The sequence below is a fragment of the Amphiprion ocellaris genome, chromosome 2 (genome assembly GCF_022539595.1).
Source record: "Amphiprion ocellaris isolate individual 3 ecotype Okinawa chromosome 2, ASM2253959v1, whole genome shotgun sequence".
NCBI classification, from domain to species: domain Eukaryota; kingdom Metazoa; phylum Chordata; class Actinopteri; family Pomacentridae; genus Amphiprion; species Amphiprion ocellaris.
In genome coordinates, this window is record NC_072767.1 from 1,559,670 (window position 1) to 1,584,523 (window position 24,854).

General features: G+C 39.2%; 1 protein-coding gene across 1 annotated transcript; it reads left to right on the top strand.

The window, feature by feature from the left end:
• Window positions 1–5,218: 5,218 nt before the first annotated feature.
• Window positions 5,219–24,151, top strand: cdc34a (cell division cycle 34 homolog (S. cerevisiae) a). The gene is made up of 5 exons (XM_023264818.3): window positions 5,219–5,700; window positions 18,010–18,096; window positions 18,637–18,734; window positions 21,041–21,175; window positions 21,256–24,151. Exons 1-5 carry the CDS (start codon window positions 5,518–5,520, stop codon window positions 21,476–21,478), a joined length of 726 nt encoding a protein of 241 aa, XP_023120586.1. The 5' UTR covers window positions 5,219–5,517; the 3' UTR covers window positions 21,479–24,151.
• Window positions 24,152–24,854: the final 703 nt, after the last annotated feature.

Here is a 24,854-nt window from a genome sequence, read left to right on the forward strand (position 1 = left end):
AACCTTAGTCCTGATTATACCTACTCATTATTTATTCAGTTTTAGGGTTTTAATCCTTGAAATTCCAATTGTTTACATAGGAACACAATTTTTTAAAGGAATAAACAAAAACTTAACTAAATGTTAGAATTATAATTTTTCATTCGTTTATCGTAGTCTGGGATTTGTCCGTGATAAGCAAAAACGTTGATTCTGATGCATTATATTTTCTTTTATGCGGTGTTTGATTTGAAAAGAAAAGCTCAGTCAGGACATTAAAGACAAAATTTTTTCTCATAAAACTGCCATAAAAAATTTTGTGTATCAACATTATTTTTAACTTTTACCGGGCTATTTACATATCTTTTTACTATTATTATTATTATTATTATCAGTTTATTTAAAAAGGGACCATGTACAATATTAAACATAAATGTTTCCATTTGATGTATTGCACCAGAGTTAGCTTTAAGCTAATTTCCATCTGCAGTCCCTTGGCAGGTCACAATAAAAACAACAAAACATTAAAATGTTACAAAAAAGTACATGACACAGTGAAACAAAACATTTTACACACACACACTCTTAAAAGCACACACGTACACACACTCACACATGAATGCCAATTAAAAGGACATTGCTGGACTAAAATACATGATGGTGAAACAAAACATTATACACACACGCTCTTAAAAGCACACGTACACACAGTCACACACAAATACCAATTAAAAGGACATTAATGGTTGCAGTTCTGAGTATTCTTAAGCAAGTTTTTCAGTTTGTTTTTAAAACTGCTGATAGAAGTACAGTTGTTAATGTCATCAGGCAGGGCGTTCCACTGAGTTGTAGCTTTTACAGAAAAAGCTGACTGTCCAAAGGCGGTGCATCGAAAAGGTATTGAACAGTCAGTGGTGGAAGATATCCTCGTGGATTTTATAGATTGTGCCGAGCGGTACTGAACAGACTCGCGCAGTGGAGGAGGGGCCAAACCATTTAAAATTTTAAAAACGAGACACATATTTGAAAATAATTTAAAATTTTCAAAGCTCAGAAGATGATGCTTATTTAAAATCCTGCAATGGTGGTATTGCATTGATTTTTTGTCCAGGATTTTACTAACAATAGTCCTGATCATGGCTCCACAAATATTAGTTTTAAGGTTTTTAACCCATTAAATCCTAGTTGTTTACATAGTACCACTGTGTTTTTAAATTAATAAATATTTTAAAATGAATTATTTCAATATACTAAATGCTAAAATGAACAGTTCATTTTATCACACTCACAGTCAGGACCTTAAATACTAAAATGTGACAAAAAATGCCATTAAACATGTCAAATATTAAGATTATTTTCTGCTTTTACTCAGTTAGATTTTTACCCAACATTTGTCCTGATCATAATTAATAATTAATTCCCAGGATTTTAACCCTTTAAATGCCAATTTGTTTACATAGTGCCATTGCTCCTTTTCTTTAGAAAAGAAGACAATTATTTTCCATGTGCTAAATGTTGGGATTGTTTTTTAAAATAACCAAAGTCAAGGATATGCCAATGATGCCCAACAAGATTGATTATGATAAATCAATATTTTTATGCAGTTAGATTATGAAATGTAGTCAGGACTTCAAAGACAAAAACAACCATGTAAACAAAACCCCATTAAATTGTTATATATGAATATTATTTTCCACTTTTACTGAGATTTTTAATCAACTTAGATCATGGTTGTAGCTATCAAATATTCATTTATTATCAGAATTTTAACCCTTTAAATGCCCGTTGTTTTATGAATAAACATGTTAATAGCATATATAGAAGAATGAATGGATGTATATGCACATGTATGGATACAATGAAAAGCATTAGAAACAACACTTATTCTGATGCATTTTTATTTTTTTTGTGCAGGGTCAAATTAACAACAGCAAAAAAACTCTGAGTGGAAGTTTTGTCGTGTTCACTGTGTTTTATAGATGTAGCTATTATTGGAGCTAAGACTAAAAATTCTAAATTGCCTAAAAAACACACATTTTTGCCTAAATGTACCCTATCTGTGTGAACAATTACAAAAAAAAATCCAAACTGAGAAGGACAAAATGTCCCTAAAGCTGTATGTGGGTTAAACAGAGGACACTATTGTGTGTTTAAATTATTGTACATAAAAAATCAGCTGGTTCTGAGAGGATCAGGTGGGAGCTTTATTCAGATTTTGTCGATTTAATATTGCAAATTCACATTTCGTCAACATGTCCTGCTTTGGACTTCAGTTCCCAGGAAGCTTTACGCGGCAGCAGAAGTAATCGAGACCTCCGCTGACTGACAGCGAGCAGCTGAGTTGAGAAAAGTTCACGAGAACAAACGGCAGGTTTCAGATTTAATGTTTTATGTAGAAATGGTTGGTCTGAGCTCAAGTGTCGCTCAGCAGATCTAATGTGAGACAGAAACGCACCCCAAACCGGAGGCAGGCTAGCGCTGTGTAGCATCGTCAAGCTAGCGGGGATCACAATGAGCTTCCTGAGTGGACCTACAAAATAAAACACTAACTTCACATGAGGTTAAATGACATGTTTGTGTCTGAGCTGCTCAAAATTAAAAGTGGAACATTCAGATTTGTCATATATTTTGTAAACAGGAAAGCTGTGGGGTGCATTTGAGGAGCATGACTACATAAAATTAAAAAAAAAAATAGAATGAACATTGCATACATAAAATGAAATATTGCACATGAAAATGAAATATTTGTTACTTTTGTTAAAAAAAAAAAATATGGATATCCCTCCACATTACTCTTGTGTTACCAGTGGAAACTATGTAGTACAAGATAAGATAAAACTTAACTATCTCGAAGAAAATGCTTATGCAGGATTTTGTTCAGAAATATTACAATAAAATGAAACCAATTGCAGTGCCTAATAGAAAAATAATAAGATTTAAGTATGATACATTACCCAAATAAAAATAAAAATAGGAAAGCTAAAAAAAATAATCCCAACAATGATACTGAATGAAGTATTATTGTAGATAGCGAATAATTACTGAAGTTAAATAATTTAACTTGATAACAAAATATTGCACAGAGAATGGAAATAGTGCGCATGATGTTGAAATGCTGCAAATGATCATGAAGAATGCACACGATACTTAAATATTGCACATGAAAATGAAATATTGTACTTGAATATACAATTTTGAACATTAAATGTACATAAAATTGAAATATTGCACATGCTACTTTGTTATTGCATACAATAATCAACTATTGGACATGAAAATAACATTTTTTACATTAAATATTGCAAGTAAAATGAAAATATTACACATAAAGCTGAAATATTGCACATAAGACTCAAATGTTGCACATAAATTTTAAATATACCACATGATACTGCAACAAATATTCCGCATACTATTGAAGAAGCTGCATTACAAATGATATTGATCCTATTGTTCAGTGTAAGTGTGATGATTCTGCTGTCTCATTATGCATATTCTTGCAATATACATCTTATACATCACAACATTAAGCCTCAGTTTAACATTTACACATATGCATTACAACTTACAGATCACAGTTTGCACAAAACAAAACACGCACAAACAGCACAAAACATTTAGTTACAGGTATCTGGAACTGAACAATCTAGAATTTTACTTTATGATCAAAACAACTTTCCTTACTGAAACTGATTATCAAAACAGTTGGCGATTAATTTCAGTCGACACCTCATCAATTAATCATCGCGGTTCTATATCCATCACAGCTGCTCAGTTTCATACGTGTCTCAAGACCACAGCCGGTCAAATGACAAAAACGAGACAAAAAATGAGAAAAGCGGGAAACAAAATGACAAAAAAACCACAAAAAAACAACAAAATATTCCAAAAATGGGAGACAATCTAGCATTTTACTTTCTGATCAAAACAACTTGTCATGGTCTAGAAACAATTTTAAATTCATAGTTTTACTAATTTACAATCTGCAGTTAATGTCTTCTCTGGAATTTTTACACTTTGAGGGCCGGATTGGACCCTCTGGAGGACCGCTTCTGGCCCGCGGGCCGCATGTTGGACACCTCTGGGTTAGGCGCTAAACCATACTGAAACTGTTACAGCCAGGTTCTGGAACAGTTTCATCCCCCAAGACATCAGACTCTTGAACTCAAATAATCCTTCTGGGCACCCGTAGTCACAGTGAAACTACAACTGCTGCTACTTCTTTCAACGTTACGTGCAATACTGCTGCTACATCCGCTCTGTAAAATAAATGTGCGGATGTGTATGTTTACAGGTGTATGTGTGTGTGAATAGAATAGAATATGCTTTATTGTCATTATACAGTGTATAGCAAGATTGGAGAGCTTCTTCTTTTCAGTGCAAAGAAATCTTAAAGATAGTGCAAACAGTCTATTTACAAATATACAGAATAAAAAACAGTGAATATAAATAACAGAGTGAATGAGGTAGTGGTGTATATTGCACATTTCACATTGTACTGTTGGTTGGGTGTGAGACATGAGTGAGAGTTCAGGGTGGTGATGGTTCTCGGAAAGAAGCTGCTTTTAAGTCTGTTTGTCCTCATTTTAATGCATCTGTAATGCCTTCCTCTGGAACACCTTCCAGAGGGCAACAGATCAAAAAGCTGAGAACCAACATGTGAACTGTCCTTGATGATGTTCTGAGCTCTGAGTAGATGTCCATGAGGGAGGGGAGAGGACAGCCAACAATCCTCTGTGCTGCTTTGACTGTCCTCTGAAGCCTCACTCTGTCTGCCTATATATATATATATATATATATATATATATATATATATATATATATATATATATATATATATATTTTTTTTTTTTTTTTTTTTTACATGTATATGTTCAAATTGTTTCTTATTCAGAATAATTTTTTTTGTTTTGTTTTTTTAATCAGTCCGATGGTGAGCTTTTTGCATCGAAATTTCAGTCTGATATGCACCAACTGGTTTATGTTCTGGTTGACAATAAAGTGGCTATTCTATTCTATTCTATTGTATTCTATTGTATTCTATTCTATTCTATTCTATTCTATTCTATTCTATTCTATTCTATTCTATTCTATTCTATTCTATTCTATTCTATTCTATTCTATTCTATTCTATTCTATTCTAGTTCTGTTGTCATTGAATGTAATCTAAGTAGAAGCCTTATTTTGAAAGCCGCAGCCGGAAGTCAGACCGTTAACCCGCGTGCCTGGACGGCAGCAGGCTGAGATGGTCGGTAATAACCGGGATTGTTCAGAACAACAGAGGAAGACGCACAGCTCAGACCGAACACAGCCGTGTGGCGTCTTTTATCTCAAATCCTCTTTTCTGTTTTTTGTTTGTGGACGCAAACGAACCGAACACGGAACCAACGTTCCTGCTGCGACGGGCTTCGGTGTGTGTTTTTTTTTTTTTGTTCCGGGCTGGTAGCTGCTGTTTTACGCCGAGCTAGCTTCGTCCTTCGTCAGTCGCAGCTCCTGTGGTGGGTCCGCTGAAGGTATTTATTCACACCGCTGTGGAATATGGCTCAGCATGGACATCATGTAGCCAGTTCCCAAAAAGCACTGATGCTGGAGATGAAAAGTCTCCAGGACGAGCCGGTGGAAGGCTTCAAAATAACTCTGGTGGACGAGTCGGACATGTACAACTGGGAGGTGGCGATATTCGGACCCCCAAACACCCACTACGAGGGCGGTTATTTTAAGGTGAGTAGCTAACGTTAGCCAGCTATTGTTCTCTGGCTGCTTACTTTGCTGTACGTTTAAGTGGTTTTATTGGTAAAAAAGACAAATAACCGTCCGACCCTCCGTCGTTTGAGCCTCTTTAACGGTGAATAACGTCCACTCGGCTAATTAAACGGGCAGGTTGGTTTGCCATAAACACACACAGCTCTTTGTTCAACTTTAAACCAACCAGCACCATTTATAGCACTTTCAACTACAGAAACAAAAACATTTATTCCTTTGGGTTGTTTTTGTTTTTAACCTGCCCTTAAAACACAGATTTAGCAGCGACAGTGATTTGACAGTTAACTTTTATGTTCACATTTAACCCTCCTGTTGTCCTCATTTACGGGCACCAAATACTGACTGAAAAAAATCCAAAAATTCAGCAAAAAAATTCCCCAAATTTCTAAAAATTTGCAAAGCCTTCAGGAAGGAAATTCCAATAATTCCTTCAAAGTTTCCCTTAAAAAATTTATTTTAAAAACAATTCCCCAAATGTGGCAAGAAAATTCTTGCAAATATTTTCAAAAAATTAGTAAAAATTTTCCAAAAAATCCTAAAAATATCTAAAGTGATTCCATGTATATCAGTAAAACTATTTTCTTTAAGAACCTTCACATAAAAATCAACCAAAATCCAGCGAATTTTGCTGGATTTTGGTTGATTTTTATGTGAAGGTTCTTAAGAAACATTTTTAACATTTCTTTTTTTTCCACCAAAAAATGTCCAGAGATTTCACAAAAATGTTGAAAATGTGGACATCAGAAGTTTCACTGTGAAAATATTTTTCTTCCCACGTTTTCAAACTTTAAAACGGGTCAGTTTGACCCGCAGGACGACACGAGGGTTAAACAAAAGGTTTTTAGCATAACCACCTCTAGCTTTAACTGAATAGACGAGCTCATCACACAGCGAACTAATTCACTGATTTGTCGTTTGTATTCATCTTTACTCATCAGCAGCCGCAGGCTGGGGGGGGGGAAAGGATCTTTTTGTTCTGTGTGTTCAGATTCAATCAAAAGAGCCAAATCCATAATGCATGTAAACCCTGAATTTGAAATGTAGAAATAGTCTGAGCCTGTAGGACTTCAGCAACAGCATGGAAATCTTATTTTTCTAGCTTGCAAAAGCGGTTTTACATTTATTTTCTATTGTTGTGGTTAAGAATTAGGTTAAATTCAGTCAACTGCGTGCCAAAAGTTATGGAGTTGAGGCCAGAATCTCAACCACACCCCCAAATCCTCATTTTCTTCAGGTTAAACTTTAAAGGAAAATAATCAGATAGTCTGACCAGTACACAGACTATTTTTTTGGCCCAATTTCTTTGTTAAAATCAGCTTTATTCAAATGACTTGATGCCACAGGTCACAAGAGAAAGTCGAGCTGGATTTTGCGTGTGTGTTAGGCTCGAAACCAGGCGTCAAATATCCACAACTTCACCACAGACGGCACAATACGACAGACAGTCTGCCACATGATGCTGTAAATGTCCGACAACATGACCTCGTCCCCCAAAATGTCCACCAACTTCACCGAGTCCTTCAGGAAAGTTGGGATAAAAATCCACGAGCAGCATTGTGTGACTTGTTGCTGACTTATTCAAACAGTTTTAACTTGATTTCAGCAAACCCATGTGCTGGAACAACTACTTATTTCTTTATGTTAAAAAGAACAGATAGAATTGAGTTAAATATGACGTGCTGCATTTATACTTTTGCTCAGCGTGTTTAATTTGTTCTCTAGCGTACTTCCTCCCTTGAGGATATGTTGGTTTCACAGATGTGTTGTTCCTGTTTATGTGCTTCTTCCAACAGGGGCAGACAGTTTACGCAACCTCCAGTAACTTAGCAGCACTTGTCTTGATTGAAAAAACATTCTGTAGCGCTTGGATAATGCTCAGTTGTACCCCTGATCTGTTAATTACGGGTTGCTAATACTGTTTTAGTCCTAACAGTTGGAGTTATGCTACCTGACTCACCAGAAGCTACACACCTAGAGTGTAAATATACTGTTTGTTGCCATGCCAGACAGCCCGCTTTTAGTTTTTTTATCAAACCGCTGGAGATGTGACAAAACACTGAGGAGATTGTTCTGTGCAAATGTGGTTGTTCATCCGGCACAGCACTTTGATTAATCGCTTGTTTGGCATAGTCTAAACTTTGTCGAGGTTGTTGTTTTATTGTACAGCAAATAATAGATGATAGGCCTTAATTTAAGCAGCGTGCTAATCTGTCTTACTTAGAGAAAAAAACTAAAATACAGGAGTCATTCTGGTCATTTCAGATACCGGTGTTGCTCCACCTTTGTTCAGTTTACTTATTTGTTATTTGGCACCCAAAACTAAGTTCTTTAATATATATTTTTTTGAGAACAACATGGAAGCCACTTGTAACTCTGGACATAAAATGACAATATATACAAATTAGTTCACATCAAAACAGCAAAAAGCTGGAACCTTGGCTTGTCATACTTTCCCAGATACTGTATTTTTAGTCGGAAATAAGATAAGAACTGTATCAATCTGAGGGGAAAATCTTGTTTCAGATGTTGCTAAGAAGGAAATTACAACAACATGAGAATAGATTTAGTGCCTAATGGATAAAAGCAATAAGATATAAGTGTGATATGTTACTAAAATTAAAATAAGCTAGAAGAAGACTAGAATAGAAAAGTAAGAATTAGTACTGACAATGATACTGAAGTAGTTAAGTAATATTTCACAGGATAATGAAATGTTGCACATGACATTACATTCATACATGGGTGCACCCTTATATATACACTCATAGGAACTTTCTGGTGCCCCAGAACCACCCTTGTTTGAAAATTTTGCACTCCTTTTTGATTTTTAAGACCCAATAATTAGGAACTGGAGCCATTTAGCTATTTTGTTCTCCTGGAAACAATTTTGTCTGTGGCCTAACTAGGTTTAACGGCTCAGGGAATATAATTCTGGAGGTATTGGACCTTTAATATGGCTTCCTAGCTAAGATGTTATTCAAAATAGAGAATTTCCCAGGTGTAAGAAGTAAGGAATTCTCAGTATTCAGTCAAAATATTTCATACAACTTAAGTTTTGTGAAGATTTGAATAACATATTTTCTGAATTCTGTCAGTATTGAAACAGACTGATCCCCTGATTTATAACAATAATATAATCAGATTCTACTTGAACAGCTAGTTGTCATTGGCTCAAAGTGATAAGTCAAGCCATTGTTATGTCCATGTAACTTTACAGCTAAACTGTAAAATCTTCTACTGTGCTTATATCATCCCAGATATTCACCATCACTCCAGCTGTGCAGCACTCTGTATTTCCAGTTCTGTAGAAGCTCGTTTATTTTCACTCTGGTCTTTTTCAAGCCGGTGAAGACAAGCAGAGGCCCCAGCCAGGCTCCCGTAGACGGTGTTCAGTGTGTCTGTGTGGTTGCTGTGTACAGGATTCCTTTGTTGGGCCAGGAATGCACAGCCTGGCTGTGAAATCCACCGCATGGCTGTGACTCATTGTTCTGGGCTAGGTTTCCATCCAACCAGTTTGCCATATTCCAACAAAAAAAAAAAAAAAAAAAAAAAGAATAGAAAGAAGCACCTCGTTTGGACCACATTACCCAAACAAACAATCAGTTCAGACACGCTGCAGCTGCCTGTTCATCTCAAACAGGGCAGGTGTTGACGTCACACCAAACCTGGCTGAGGCAGGTGTTTATTTCACATGGGTGTTGTTCTGAAAGAGTCACTCCATGACGAACACGTTACGACTGCAGGCACACAGTGGGCCGAGACATATTGAGGTGTCATTCAAACAGGATTCGATGGCTGTCCTGGATCTGCGTTGCTTCAGCCTACACAGTAGCTGATCTTCATACATTGACCACTGACCTGCTGAGGTTCACTTACTGGCTCGTGGATGTCTTCTGCTTCGTCATGTGAAGTATCCCTGCAGGCCGAGTGTCTGATGACTGCTGGCTGAGGCCCAGTTTGTCCCACAGCCGGCTGTGGTCTTGAGACACGTATGAAACTGAGCAGCTGTGATGGATATAGAACCGCGATGATTAATTGATGAGGTGTCGACCGTTAAATTAATCGCCAACTGTTTTGATAATCAGTTTCAGTAAGGAAAGTCAAAATTCTCTGTTTACAGCTTCTGAAATTTGAATATTTTCTTGTTTGTTTCTTCCTCTGTGACTATCAACTGCATATCTTTGGGTTGTGGACAAACAAGACATCTGAGAATGTTAACTTGGGCTTTGGTAAATGCTCATCAACAGAGACCTTTTAACTCAACCATTAATTTTACAAATAATCAACAATGAAAGTAATAGTTGGAGTTAGCTGGATAGTACAGACTGTGAGGAGTATTTCAACAGCGACTTACTTTGTGTTAAAGATGCACATTGTGAACAATTTCCTTAACCATTAGTTGGTAGGGATATCAACCAATCAGGTACACGTACTGAGTGTAATGTGTTATTTATTTATTTGTACATTTGTTGGGGACAGTGCACATTAATGAACATCTATTTAGACAGCAATAGGTGTAATAAATATGCCAGATTATAGCAACAAGGCTAATTTACAATTGCAGTCCCTAGACAAGTTAGAAAAATAACAAAACAGTGCTTTTATTGTGAATAGGTCACAATACAAGCACATTACAAAAAGTACACAAAGAAGTTATGTGAAATAATGATCACTATTTCACATGCCATATAGACATTTTTAACAACAGATATGTAATACAAGCTGCTATTACGCCTTGCTAACATATACTATTCGATTATCGGCGTGATGTTCGAGTACCTATCACTCATCTTATAAAGGCGGGCACTGGCCAGTAGGCATTAACCACCACAGGAGACTTTGTCATGGTGCCCCTTTGCTACCTGAATTCCCACACGACTGGAACATAAAAACTGTCATTTTCTACTATTTGATTCTCTCTCTAGCTGCTCTTTCTTCTTCTTTCTCCTCACATTTGTTTGCCCCTTCTTACAATTATTGTTTGATTTTTACATGTCACAGATTTATTTGTTGAGGACTTATTTGTTTGGAACTTGGATAGTTTTTTTTTTTTTTTGTTTTTAGGAATGTGGCATCTCCTGATATGTGTGCCTGCAGGTTTGTAACAAAATATATCACAAAATGATCTCTAATTAAATTTTTAAAAAGAAAGAATAGTTGCAAATCGCAGTTCTTTCTCTGCTTATCATTAGAACACAATACGTCCAATAGGAATTAGATCTAAGTGTTTCTATTAAATAGCAGTCATGTTCCAGTTAAAACCACATAACAATAACCGCCAGAATCTGAAAAATTAATAATAATCACAGTCCCTTGTTGCAATTATTGTGTGCTTTTTACATGTTTTCACAGATTTATTTGTTGAGGAGCTATTTGCTTGGGACTTGAATTTCTGTTCTTTCTTTTTTTTTTTTTTTTTTTTTTTTACCTAAGACGACTTCACCTGATATGTGTGCATGCAGGTTTGTCACTAAATATATCACAAAATTATTTTAATTAAATTGTCAAAATGGGAGAATAGTAGTAAATAACATTTCTTTCTGTGCTTATTCTACATTGGTTTGTCCACCAGGAATTAGAGCTAAGTGTTTTTATGAAATCACACTCAAACCACATTACCATAACAGCTTACTTGCCAGTATTGAAAATTTAATTTGGAAAAGCCGATAGGAATCAGGCAGTTGTTGTTTGATTTTCACATGTTCTCACAGATTTAGTAGCTGATGAGCTATTTGTATTTTGCATCTCCAATCAGTCTGTTCAGGAGCTTGCAGTCTTGCGATTTGTTTCCGTGCAGATTCGTCACAAAATACTCCATGAAATTATCAGAATTAAGCTGTCAAAGTGGAAGAATAGCAGTGAGTCACAGCTCTTTCTTTCCCTATAATAATGTAATCCAAGACTGTTGTTATAACCCCAGTTCAGATCAAGTAATTCCTCAATAAGCCAAAAATAATTACTGTACTTTCCAAGGAGTTCCAGCAGTGTTCGTTTTCAACAGACGCGACCAAGAGGCTTTACCTTACATGGGATAAAGTACAGAAATCTAATTCCATTTGTTGGTTTCACGCTAGTTTTATTGTGTCAGATTCAATTTAATGTCTTTGCAAAACTCTATAAACATTTTTGCTTTTGCTGAAACTGAATAGATAATTTCCCTTTCAGTTATTGGTGAATGCTTAATTTCTCAGTACTTATAATTTGTGTTTATATTTTTATACATAGACATTGTATATATAATATATTGCTGTTTCCACGGGTAAAGCTGAATAACATTGTTCATTGTGGTTCTGTGCTGACCACATTGATGAGTTTGTTGGGTTAATAAAACATCGTGGACGTCATAAAGTCATGCTCAGGTCCATGAAGTCCACCTGCTAACTGTGACACTGCTTCTTCTGTGACCCAGAGACTTGTCAGCTCATGTTTGGCCACATTTGACCTCTTTCTGCTCTGTTCTGTCATACACCAGAACAGCAAAACTCACACTCTGCCCTACATATTTACAGTTGTGAGCTCATCTCTTTATGGTTCAGGGAGAGGTTTCTGCAGCAGAAATTATTCTCTAAGTGTTCTGACGCAGAGCTGCACTTCTGTGGAAGGAGCTGGAAGTTATATGGATGGATGTGTCGTCTGTGTTGCATGAAATTGTAATGTAAATGGAGTCTCTGCAGCTCATATTGTGAAAGAAAATGCCTTCCATATCAGCCAAGTGGCTTTCTCGACTGACAGACCTCGTCTTTCGTTGCTGATATGAACGGAGGGTGCTGCCCTTTGGTTTCGGCTCGAGCCTGCGTGTCTTTTTTAGCTTTTGACAATCAGTTGACAGGCACTCGGTGCCGTCGAGCAGCTGACTCGGTATCTGTGCCTGTCTTCCCTCCTTCTCGGGTGTATGCTACATAATTCGGCAGGCTCCATGTTGCAGTAGCAGTGAAGGGGAGGGCTGAAGCAGGACGACCAGCCCGGCTGCAGAGGGTTTGGCTGGGCTGGGCCGGGCCTGGCTGAGCTGCCGGAGTCATGTTTCCCCCTCTGGCTGTGTCACGGAGAAACAAGAGCAGAGCAGAGCAGAGGAAAAAGAGGGAACAGTGAAACAGCCAGATCAAGAACAGGCAGAGCCCTTCCTGCACTGGTCCCCCCTTTGAAAGCAGAGCCTGCTGTGAGCTGAGGTCCCAGTAGACGGTTACAACCGTCCCCTGAAGACCTGGCTGTTTGGGCCACCACAGGGGGGAATGATACCTCTGTAGCACAAGTGTGTAGGCCGTTTGAAATGTGCATGTGGTAAAGTCACCCAAGAATCAGCTTGAAACAAAGCAGTTTTTGATCCTTTACTTTCTCCTCTCTGTCCTCCTGGTGGTTGGAGAGCTGAGATAATGAGGTGGGGGCCTGGTGGGTAATAACATGATAATCTCTGGGACTTGTGAGTAAGTGTGTGTTGCAGGCTGTGGAATTTGCACTGTACAAGGACCTTTTTCCCCGTTATTCGGGGTGAGTGTTCGGTTGGGTGTAGTGTATGCGAGGATAAGGTCTGTAGAGACGCCAAGAGGTGCAAAGGGAGAACAGAATGATTTGTTCTGTTCAGGGTCTTTGCATTGACCTGGTTTACTTCGCCTCGCCGTCATTTTCCACAGGGTGGGCACGTTCTCTCTCTTAGTCCTGTTCTCTCTTCAAGGCAGCTTTTTAGGTCAATCTGAGAAAGATGTTCATAGAAAGAGGAAAGTGATTTGACATTCTGTATTCTCGGTAACAAGAGTAGTCATTCATAAGTCTTTTTTTTTGCATGCTTGGCAGGAAATTGGCTGCCGTTCATGTCTGCTTCTCAAATGAGATGTTCAGAGTGAATCACCTTTTGACCGGGGATGCTGTTAATTCTGTGCTCAATCCAATTATGAGGCATGACATGCAAGCCAGGAGTAGCATGTTGCATAAAATACACTGAGGCTAGCACTTTGTGACATGCAGAGCTGATGTCTGTGAAGAGACGGTGAACTCTAAAGGCTAATGCGTGTTTTAGGGACATTAACACAGATCTGTTCAAATCTGTAGCTTGCATGAGAATAATTTCACAAGAGAATGCTGAAAGTGGCCTCCTGAGACGCCGCTGCGTCCTCCTTCCTCGCTCTTCTTCCTCCTCCCTCGTGTTTCTTCTCTCCTGCCTGCTCGGTGCTGACGAGATGGGAGACAAGCTGCTCTCTGCTGCAGAGCAAATGAGCCAACCAAGCAGCCTGCCTGTGTTTATTCCAGCTCCATCACGCTTCTTTACCCTGTCTATCCATCCTCTCCCACTTCCCTCCCTCCATCCACACTTAGCTGTCAGCTGGGCAGGTCAAGAGCTTCAATCCTCCTTCTTATTCCAGATCTTTCTGCTAAAATGTGGAATAGTGTTGCTGTTTCCAGCCTCCCAGTAAGCTGCATTGTGAAATTACACCCATACCTTCCTACAGAGATCAATGCTTATCCTTATATCACCTCCCTGCCTTACCGTTTGCTTGCATTCAAACTCGCAGGATTGTAATGAATGAGGCTATTGATGCACAAGCCTCCCAACAACAGGCCAAAGAGTGAAGTATGGGATCAGTTTTATTCAGATATGCACAGGCTTAAAAATGGGTCCGTCTAATGAGGGGCAGAGTGAGTTTGTGCATTTTTTTTCACCAGAGAGCTGGGCTGTTTTGTTTAAATTTCCACATTTGGATAGATTCTAGTTTTTTGTCTGATCTTCAGTTGGTTTTCACAATGTCTCAAGAAGTCATGAATAAATTTGGATCAAACTGGTTGGACAAACTGTTCTGTGGAGTAAAATCTGATGGTGCTTTAGAATTTTTGCCATTGTTCTTTTTTTAATCCGTGACATGTCGAGGATTAAAAAAGTAGATTTCCAAGGCTTTAGGAAGCTTGTTAGAGAATTTTTCAACCACACACTGTTTTGTTGAATAATCAAATGTGGGAGATAAACAAACCTGACCCACTGGAAGTTGGAAGTATTGGTATAGACTAACATTCAATTCCCTTTTGAACTGTTTTCTAAACGTAAGGCTGCTGATTAGAGCTGCATCCTCACAGGCAAATACGATACACTGTTTAAAAAAAAAAAAAAAAGGTCAGTTTTTATCTGTAATTTTTTTTTAACAATTTACTATTATTTCTTAAATTACAGATAATAATTAGAATAAGTTCTGGTAAAAACACAGAAAAACATATTCATTTACATGTTAGCCCTTAAAAACTTGGCCAAAACTGTAAATGTCCTCGTAATATATTTGAATATTCGGATCTCAAAATTAATATCCGGATACCACCCTCGGCACCGAATAGTCGGATATTCGGGTCCAGCCCTATTAAAAATGTGTAATTTTGCAAAGAGCAAAGTTTTTTTTTTTTTTTTTTTTTTTTTAAGCAATGTATATACATAAAATTGTAAAGTTTTACAGTGTTTAAATTGGCTTTCATTTTACAAATACTTGAAAGACAATTACCTATATTAAGAACAACAAAATTGTGATATTTCTTAAACTAAACTAAATTTTCTGTGTTTTGTTATCTAGTAAAATCACAGAAATTTTGTGTTAATTTACATAAGAAATTTCTAAATTAAATATTTGTATTTTTATGAATACTAATTCATTCATACAGTATGTGAGCATAACATTACAGTAACAGTTATGTATTTAAAAGAGCTACAAGTCTATTTCTTACAGATATTTGCAGTTAGTTTTATTTTATTTTTTACAGTTTTTCATTATTACAGTATTGAACTGCTTTGCAACTTTTTTTTCTTGCACATTTGTTGCCACATTTTCCCTTTTTTTCTATTCATGGGTTTTTTCCTCCACAGTGTAGTTGCTCATTTATTAGACTTGACTGAAAACAGCGTGTTGTAACTGAAAACAGACATCTGACGGTCTGTGGACATGACGTGGACGAACTGATAGCTGGAGGGGCAGTTTTCCTAAATATGCAAGCTAAGATTTCCTTCTGTGCCTTCTCAGCCAGCACACAGATATGATCTGCCTGCTTTTATTGTTTTGGAAGAAAAAGCAGGCCTTCGCTGTTGCTGCGTGGCCTTTCCTCCCCCCGGCTGGCTGCTATGAGCTGCACTGCTGCCAGCCTGTAATGTGTACGCTGTTGGCCTGAACCCTGCACTCTGACGGGCCGCCAGCTCTCTGGCAGGGCCAGTCAAACTCTGGGATTTTTCTTCCCCCTCTCTGTTCTCTCAGGATGTTGTCGGTGTTTCCGCTTCTGTCTGGTTTTATGTGGCGAATCGGGATCACTTTAAACACTGTAGGTCAAGACATACTGACACTCACATTAAGGACAGCAGAGCCTCGTGTGCAGTTTGTGACTTTTTTTTTAGCTGGTTCGTTCTGAGCGCTGATAGATGTTTTGGTTGCAGATGCTCGGTTTAAGTTATGCAGTACGGTCAAATAGGGCTAAAAGCTTATATATTAATATTAAATACAGCCCAACCTCCTTTATTCCAAGTGAAATCCCCCTTTCCTCCTCCCATGCAGCCCCCCCCCCGCCTCGCGCTCCCCGAGGACCAGCTGACCATGCCGAATCAGCAAATGTGAGCAAATGTGTATGTATATGACATGAAGGGGGATCAGCAGAAGGCTTCACGCTGTGAGTGATGTGTGTGTGTGTAATCGGTCCAGTCGGTGTGTATCCGCCCCCACCAACACCACCGCCTCCTCAGCACGCCGTATGGACCGGGAGGATTTGTGGGTGTGGTTTCAGCGCGAGGGACCTATAATAGCAGAATTCGGGTGTGAGTGGTGGATTGTCTTGGGTTGCAGTGACAGCTGGAGAGGACAAACACAATGTCTGTGTCCCACCAACCCCCCGATCAGCCACCGGTGGATCGCTAAGCTCCACACAGTGTGCGGCTGAAAGCACTGCGAGCCTCCATCCCTCCCTTCCTCCACACCATATTACATTACACTGTCATTAGCTCCCCCGTGCTCAGCCACCTCAGTAGGGTTTGCAGTGACTCTACAGACTATTTATAGGTTTCTTTCAATCACTATTGCGACCAATCAGCTTCACGATTCTGGGGTTTTTCATTCAGCTGCTGCTTGTTGATACCAGTGCTGCAAATATAAGTCTTTGTTAGGTAAAGCTTTCAGAAAGGGACTTTCTCTCTCCTCTGCGGTTTCAGTTTTGGACCTTTTTGGCTCGCGGTGTCAAGGTAAATTCAAGTTTAGGTTCGGGTTTTAACAAATGATGGACTTGTACAATTACTTTGAGTATGTGGCAAGGTTATAATAATAACTTTATTTGTAAAGTCCCTTTTGGAAACATCATCAAAATGCTTTAGAAAAAAACAAATGTCAAATTAGACAAATAATAAGAACAAATTCAACAAATAAGATGAATAAGACTAAACATTGCAGTTAAGACTCTATAGTGTCATTTAAGATGCCATTATACATGGATTAAACCTACAGAAATAATATAAAATGCTATTTGTCTTGACTGCAATGCATATTAAAGCTGAGACTCTACAGACTTATTCACTGAGGAGATTAACTTCTTTAATAATATAGATGGACGCTATGGTAATATAAGTTACAAAACTTGTTCTCAGATTAAGCTGATGCAGACTGTAGACTTGCGCTATTTGTGTCTTACTGTTTTCCAAATCCACTTTACTATGGGAAACAACAACCTTCAAAAATAGACAATAAGTGCTGCGGAGGACTTGGATCATACAGTAAGAAAGCCCTGCTAGTTTTTTTCTTTGTTTTGTTTTGTTCTCATCTCCCTGTGTGCAAATGTCCCACCAAAACTATTCCCCCCATCGCTATTTTAGGGAACACTGAAGCCATATCTTTGGCTTTGCTCCACCCAATAACACTGTGGTTGTTTTAAAGAAATACAGACATGTCAGGGCATTTTTATCTCCTATAGCATAGTGATAATGAGGTTTAGGCAAGCTGGCTAAGTGAAACTTGCAGCAAGGGAATGCATTATGTCAATGAATGGCCTGAAAAAGATGGTCATACAAGTACAAGCTTGTATCTGTTTCACCAGCAGAGTAGTTTTAGCATTCTCATGTGTGGATCCACTAAACACTAAGAAAATGACAGCCAGAATGAGCCTTCACCTGTGGCTATAGGACTCCTCCTGTCTGTGCTGGTCTGGTTGATGGAAATGCTTCACCAACTGCAATAGTTTGGAGTGAAATAGTCGTGACTTGTCTGTTAGCAAAGAAGAAAGGTGAATAAGCCGCCCGGCATGTTGCTAATACACGTCTTTTCTCACCCTTAGGCTCGGATCAAGTTTCCTGTCGACTACCCATACTCTCCACCTGCTTTCCGCTTCCTCACCAAAATGTGGCACCCCAACATCTATGAGGTAACTTTGACCAGTGTAAATTCATCTATGTGTGTGTTTATGGGGAGATATAGGAGAAACATTAAGTAATTGTGAAGTGAATTTAGGTAGAAATGTTAGTATGAGAAAGTAGGATCCAGTCCTCATGTTATGATATTTAAAGACCTACTCTTACCTCATAATAATATCCACATGGGGTACCAATGACAGCCTCAAAAAAGCAGATTCTGACAGCCAAGGTTTCAGACGTATCAAGCTAGAGCAACCGATCCCTTCAGCTTGCAGGGTGGAGCTTTCTGTGTCATCATTCTTTTTTACAGTTGGTTTCTGGTTCAAACGTGTGTGGCTGAATTACTTCCATATTGTACCTTCATAGGACTTTATAGAGCTGCACATTCTAGAAGAACCAGAGTTGCAGCTAAGCCAGTTTGAGGCAGGAAGGGATCGTTCTCATGGAAATACAATTCTAAATATGTAACTTTTCTACACAGAGGGGATATTTTAGGAGTTAAATTTTAACTTTATGTAGCTGACAATAACTTGATGTTCTCATGTCCATAGAACGGAGATGTATGTATTTCTATCCTGCACCCACCAGTGGACGACCCACAGAGCGGCGAGCTGCCTTCAGAGAGGTGGAACCCCACACAGAACGTCAGGTACACATCAGGGTTGTTGGAGCAACATACAACAAAACAATCTTTAAATAATTTGAACAATCTAACAAACAGCCTCCCATTTCTGTTTTGCCAAATTCACAACTGGTGATTTTGTTTTGACTCGTCATTGTTCACATTTCTGTGCTTTGAAACTTTGTCTGTTCAAATAAATCTATGGCTGACATAAAGCCAACATTTTGCTGCTGTGCACATTTTTCTCATTTTTTTCCACCAATCTGTTTAGGCAAATGTCTTAACATAATGTGGAAGCTTTTATGCAGTATGTGTCAATTTCCTCCAAACTACTGGGGAAAGCATTGCTAGACATTCATGCAGCAATTTTTCAAACTGTACCTTCACTAGTTAGATTAAAGCTGTGCCGTCCTCGCAGAAAGTTTATAGACTGATGCATTTTTCTGTCTGTCAGGCAAGTTTGTCTGGAACCATCTCGTAGTGGTGCGACAGTCAGCTTTTTATTTGACATATTTATTTGGCATACTGTACATTCATGCGTCCAACCCCTGCAGCTTTCCCATTCTTTCACTCCCTCTGTTTAGCTGTCTCTTTTATGCACATACACAAACTCTGATAGCTGAATATAAGTGTGTTCACAATAATGGGCCCTTTGTCGCCCCGGAGCTGATTATCACAAAAACAAAAACAGTCCCACATTTTGGCTCCGGGAGAGAGAAGAACTGTTGGGAGAGCTGGTGGGAGATCACATAGCATGAAAACAAGACAGTTATTTGGGGGCTTTTCTCAACTGCCGGCCAACTTGTTGCAGTTTAAATGCTGCAAACATCCAAACACGATGCAAAATTCATGGTCTTTTATTTTAGATATTTACTTGACACAAATTGAATTATTAAGCCCCTCTAGTGTTCTCATTTTCTCTCTTCTGTCCTCAGCTCACACAGAATCTCATGCAGCTGAATTTAAGTGTCTTCAGTAGTAGAACCTCTGTAGCCCTCGAGCTGATGATGACAACAGCAATAAAATATAAAAGCAGCTTTGTATTTTCACAAGAGGACAGCGGTTGAAAACACTTGTTGTACTATACCACCCAGACTCTACTCTCTCCATGTTTTGCTCATGCTTAGCCCTTGTAGGTAAAAGTTCTGTTTGCAACATTCAGAACCACTGGATGTCACAAACAAACAACCATGCTGGCCACAGCTTCCCCATCCCTTCACTTTCATTTACAACCAGAAAGACTGTGTACATGAGAGGCAATAAACAATACCCCAGCTACAGCCATTATCCCATGCTACCACTGTAAAACATATTCTGTGGTCAAAGCAAGTTTTTATCAACTTGAGAAACATTAAGCTATTTCTGTATTAACTGTGCCTCACCTGAAAAGTGGATGAGACTGGCTCCAAAAACTGCAGCCGTCTCCATGTCATGATGTTATCACTGCATATGTTTGCATCAAGTCAGCATCAAGCTGGACAAAAATCCAACCAACGTGCATTGTTTATAAATTTAACTTTGTGCAGGTCTGACTCATCTTGAACAAGACTTCTGTCTGACTTTCACATCTTTCCTTTGCTGTGCTTATGTCTAACAAACGTGTACAATAAAGAAGCAAAGAAGAGAGCCTCAAAACAGCAGAAGAGTCTCACACTGAACCAAAGCGAAACAAGCGCACATAAATTAGGTAATATACAATTCATAAAAATCTTTGTTTTAAACTCTTTGGATTTTTAGGGCACCAGCTGAACACTGGACTGGACTTTTGCCTGTTTAATGCAGCGTGGGAGGTCACTCTTGGCCTTTTTATAAATGTGCTGAGCAGTTTCAACGGGAGGGACACACATGCACTATCATGCATGTGCAGTCGGCCTGACTGCCTAAACACAGATCAGACAAACTGAACTTACAAGAGGGAGTGAATCTTCATAGTCTGTCAAGGACATTATTACTCTATTATATCTTTACATAGCAGGTTTGTTGGTATATTAATGCCATTTTTATGTTCAGTATCTCTCATATTGCACCTTTAATTTGCCCAAGTATAAGTAATGTGAGACATTATTGTTCAGTAGTATCTATAATGTGCAGCTTTCAGAGTAAAGAGCTAATATCCAGTGTTGACAGCAGAGACAAATGGATTCTCATGAGTTCACCTTCACCTCTGTCTCCTTTTCTTTCCATCTCTGTTCAACACTGTCCTGCATTCTCAATGTCTCTTGTCTCATCTTACCTCCATCTTTGCGTCTCTGCTCCCCCTCCCCGTCTCCTTCTCATCCTGTATTGCTTTCCTCTATTTTAATCTCTCCCACTTTCCTCTGCCTCCCTCTCAGGACCATCCTGCTCAGCGTGATCTCTCTGCTGAACGAACCCAACACATTCTCCCCTGCCAACGTGGACGCATCCGTCATGTACCGCAAATGGAGGGACAGCAAGGGCAAGGACAGAGAGTACATCGAAATTATCAGGTACCAAGAGGCAGAAAAACTGATTACCCGCACTGAAGCTGGAGGCCTCGTCTGACTTCTGTTTTCTTTTCACCTCACAGAAAGCAGGTTCTGGCTACCAAAGCTGACGCAGAGCGCGACGGCGTTAAAGTTCCCGTCACGCTGGACGAGTACTGCGTCCGCACCCAAGTCCCGCCCACAGACGACGGCTCCAACCTCTTATACGACGACTACTACGATGACGAGGAGCTGGAGGACGATGACGAGGACGACAACGAAGACTGTTGCTATGACGAGGATGACTCAGGCACAGAGGACTCCTGACCTCGCCTCCCTTCGACATCACCTCCCATCACCCCCGACCAGTTCTTGTTCCCACTCTCCCCCCTCACACTCGACTCCTTCTACTGTCACGGACTGAACTTTAATCCTCCATCCTCACTTAGTAACTCCCTGACCACCTTCTGTCAAATGTGCAGTCACAGTATGCACACTAAAACCTGATGCATCGACGAAAAGAAATCTACAGAGTTGTTTTTTTTGTTTGTTTTCTTTTTTCATTTGCTGTCTGAGTAGAGGTTACACACATGATGCACGAACACACAGCAGGATAACTTGAAGTAGTAGTTTCAACTTTATCTGCTTTTCTGAACTGATGGCAGAAAATTAGTTTCCTGGAAACATGTATTTCCATCAATGTAGGTGAATTTTCAGGTAAAGACGGTTCAGCAGGCAGGAATGTAACATCATAGGTCAGATCAGATTTAAGTAGAAGAAGAGAGCAGTTTGCTAAATCAGCTAATTTAGGAAAATTGGCATACTGTGTGTGTTTTAAAGCTGAGTCATTTCCATCTCTGAGCCATGTGTGTGACCTCCAGTTAGCAGGCTGTTTGAAGCCCTGCCGTGCTTCACCTCTGACCTTCTAAGCCCCAAGGCTTGTGCTGCTCCAAACAGGAAAGTTATCCGTTTAGAAAAAAAGCCGTTCACTCTCCCTTGTGCCTTCCCTCACTTCCCAATATCCCAAATCTGAATGACTCAAGGGACCGAGCGGTCAAAGCAAACCCCCAGCCAGCCAGACAAAGAAAAAGGTAGCAGAGAGAGATATTCAGGCCTCAGTGTCCCCACCTTCAGCTCTCAGGTGGGGAAAACTGTGCTAACAGCGCCCTCCTGATGGAGCAAGTTCCAACGTATTTATAGCAGCACCTGTCAGATTTGTCTGGGGTGTGAGTGAGAAAGGTGAGCTCCAAAAGCTGAGCTAAAGAATGGAATGTAGATCAGAATCCTACAAACGTCCTCTGCTGACTGCCACGCAGCCTTCAAGCCTTCATCGTACGAACACGTGCTACTAGTGGCCTGGACGCATTCAGAAACAGCTAGCTGAGCCCACGGCCGCTCGTTAAATCCAATGTACTGTATTTAAAAAAACCTATGCAGTCAGTGCTTGATCTTAATATGCAGTGCTTTAAACGTGGCAGTAAAGCTGAGCCTTGCAACAGTCTGACCTGAACTCCAGCTTGAGTTTCATGAGCCAGCTTCTGTGTCTGAGGGCTTCGAGCGACTGTGTCCTTGGTTGGAGATGGACGATGTGTAGTTTTATCCGTCTTTGTGTTCGTCGGTGGCGGTTTGTGATTGTAACTCAGAGTAGCACAAGTCTCCAGAGCAGCAGAGTTACACTACCCTTCACAGAGCTCGCCCCCTGCTGGCGGCTGTGTGTGCAGGTGTTTTCTTTTTTTATCTTCTAGTTTTCCTCACTGGGCTGCAGCCATCTTGACCCACCTGAATCGATGAACCCTGTTACCTCAGAGGAGATCAGGTAGCAGCGTGAGTGATTGAGAAGAATGAAAACGTCCTGATGAACATGCAGACTGATGGGAGGGGGTTGTTTCCAGTCTGCTGCATACTGTCAGAGACCCTCTCCTAAAGAGTGCTCTGTTGCACACTCTAAAGACACATCGCCACCATCCAACAGTATTTCCAATGAAATTCTCACTGTAATCATGTTTCCGTTGTGTGTGAATATTCGCTGATCGTTTTTAAGATGTGCTGACAAAAAGTGTGATGGAAGAAGCGCAAAAGAAAAAAAACTAAACGGGGAAGGTACTGGGACAGGGTTTATCTTTGAGCATGAACAGGAGAATGTGGTTCTTCACTAGCATGCTGTTATGATGTGTTTGTGGTTTTAGATCTGCTATAAGGGTCGGGATTATGTCCAAGGAAAAAGGTCCTCTAACTCAGTTTTGTCTACAAGTGTTGCGTGTGAATGGGCTGAGGGTTTGTTATTTTTCCGGGGCCAGGGAGGAGGGCTTCTTTTCTGTTTTGATGTAACATTTTTGTTTCCAAATTGTGGTGTGAGCTGCAATGTTTTCTATCTTATATGTATTAAGAGTATTAAGAGTATTGAAGCGATTGTTTTAAAAAAAAAAAAAAAAGCAAAAACAGGGTTGTTCAGGGGAAGGAGGAATAAATGCTCCGATGGATTATAAAAACAACATTGTGCAGAACCAAATTAACATGGCACCTAGTGATGATCACCGAGTCCTGATCGCTCCACAATAAGTTCTCAATCATTGGCTCATATCCATTACACCGTCCTCCCCCTCCTCTTTTATTTTTTGATGTTTGGAAGAATGGGATTTCTTTTTTTTTTTTTTTCCTGTTTGGGGTCAAACTGCTGTTTTATCGTCTTTTATCTCCCCATTCGTCCCCCTTCCACGGTTCTCTGAGCTCTGATTGGTGGCAGCATCACTGAGGGGAAAAACCCAGCAGTTGAGAAAACAACAAGAACCTCAGGAACATAAAAACAACAACAAAACCACCAACCACCGGGGAGTCTCACTTTCTTGGCTTCAAAGGACTGTTTACAATCTCTACCTTGATAATATGCACATGTGGATATTTTGACGATCACTTGATGTTTTTTTTTTTCTTGTTTATATTTTCCTTTTTTCTTATGGTTTGTAAATCTATTTAAAATCTGAAATAAAGCTCTTTATTAGATTTTTTTTTCTATTTTTTTTTTATTGCTGCAGGAGAGTTTGTGTGTTCTGTGTTTTGTTTTGAGATTTAAAAGTCTCATTGGACTCTGCATTTTCTGTGTTCTCTTCCAGACACTGAAATGACATGAGTGAATGAAACACAGATTTAGCTGTGAAAGGTAAGACTTGTGTTCTTCCTTTTCATTTTGACTTTGTGGCTGTTTTTCTAAGACTCTTTTTAGTGTTTGAGGAGAGCACGTGATGAGTCGTGTACACAGCAGTCACCCAGCTGCAGGGTGGTGGAGACTTTAAAGGATTTCCTGATGCTTTCTATGTTCATGTTACAAATAGAAATTTAGGAAATAACTTCTCTAAATAGACGTGGTTTTTCTTTTTCCTTGTTTTCGGCTTCCTTTGCCAGTCCAGGAAGTATGAATCTTGGAACAAACTCAGGTAAGACTGTGTTTTGTGAGGTCTGGTGTTGGTTTTAGTTTGCTTTGCATTAACCCTCCTGTTGTCCTCATTTACGGCCCCAAAAATATTGTTTCCATGTCTGAAAAAATTCAAAAATTCAGCAAAAAAATTCCCCAAATTTCTGAAAATTTGCAAAACCTTCAGGAAGGAAATCCCAATATTTTCTTAAAAATTTCCCTTAAAAGTTTTATTTAAAAATAAATAAATAAAAAATCCCCCAAATTTCGCAAGAAGATTCTTGTAAATGTTTT

Coding starts and splice junctions, on each gene's coding strand:
- cdc34a (XM_023264818.3), top strand. CDS start 5,518: ATGGCTCAGCATGGACATCATGTAGCCAGTTCCCAAAAAGCACTGATG. Junction 18,735..21,040: donor AACCCCACACAGAACGTCAG/GTACACATCAGG, acceptor CCTCCCTCTCAG/GACCATCCTGCTCAGCGTGA. Junction 21,176..21,255: donor GAGTACATCGAAATTATCAG/GTACCAAGAGGC, acceptor TTCACCTCACAG/AAAGCAGGTTCTGGCTACCA.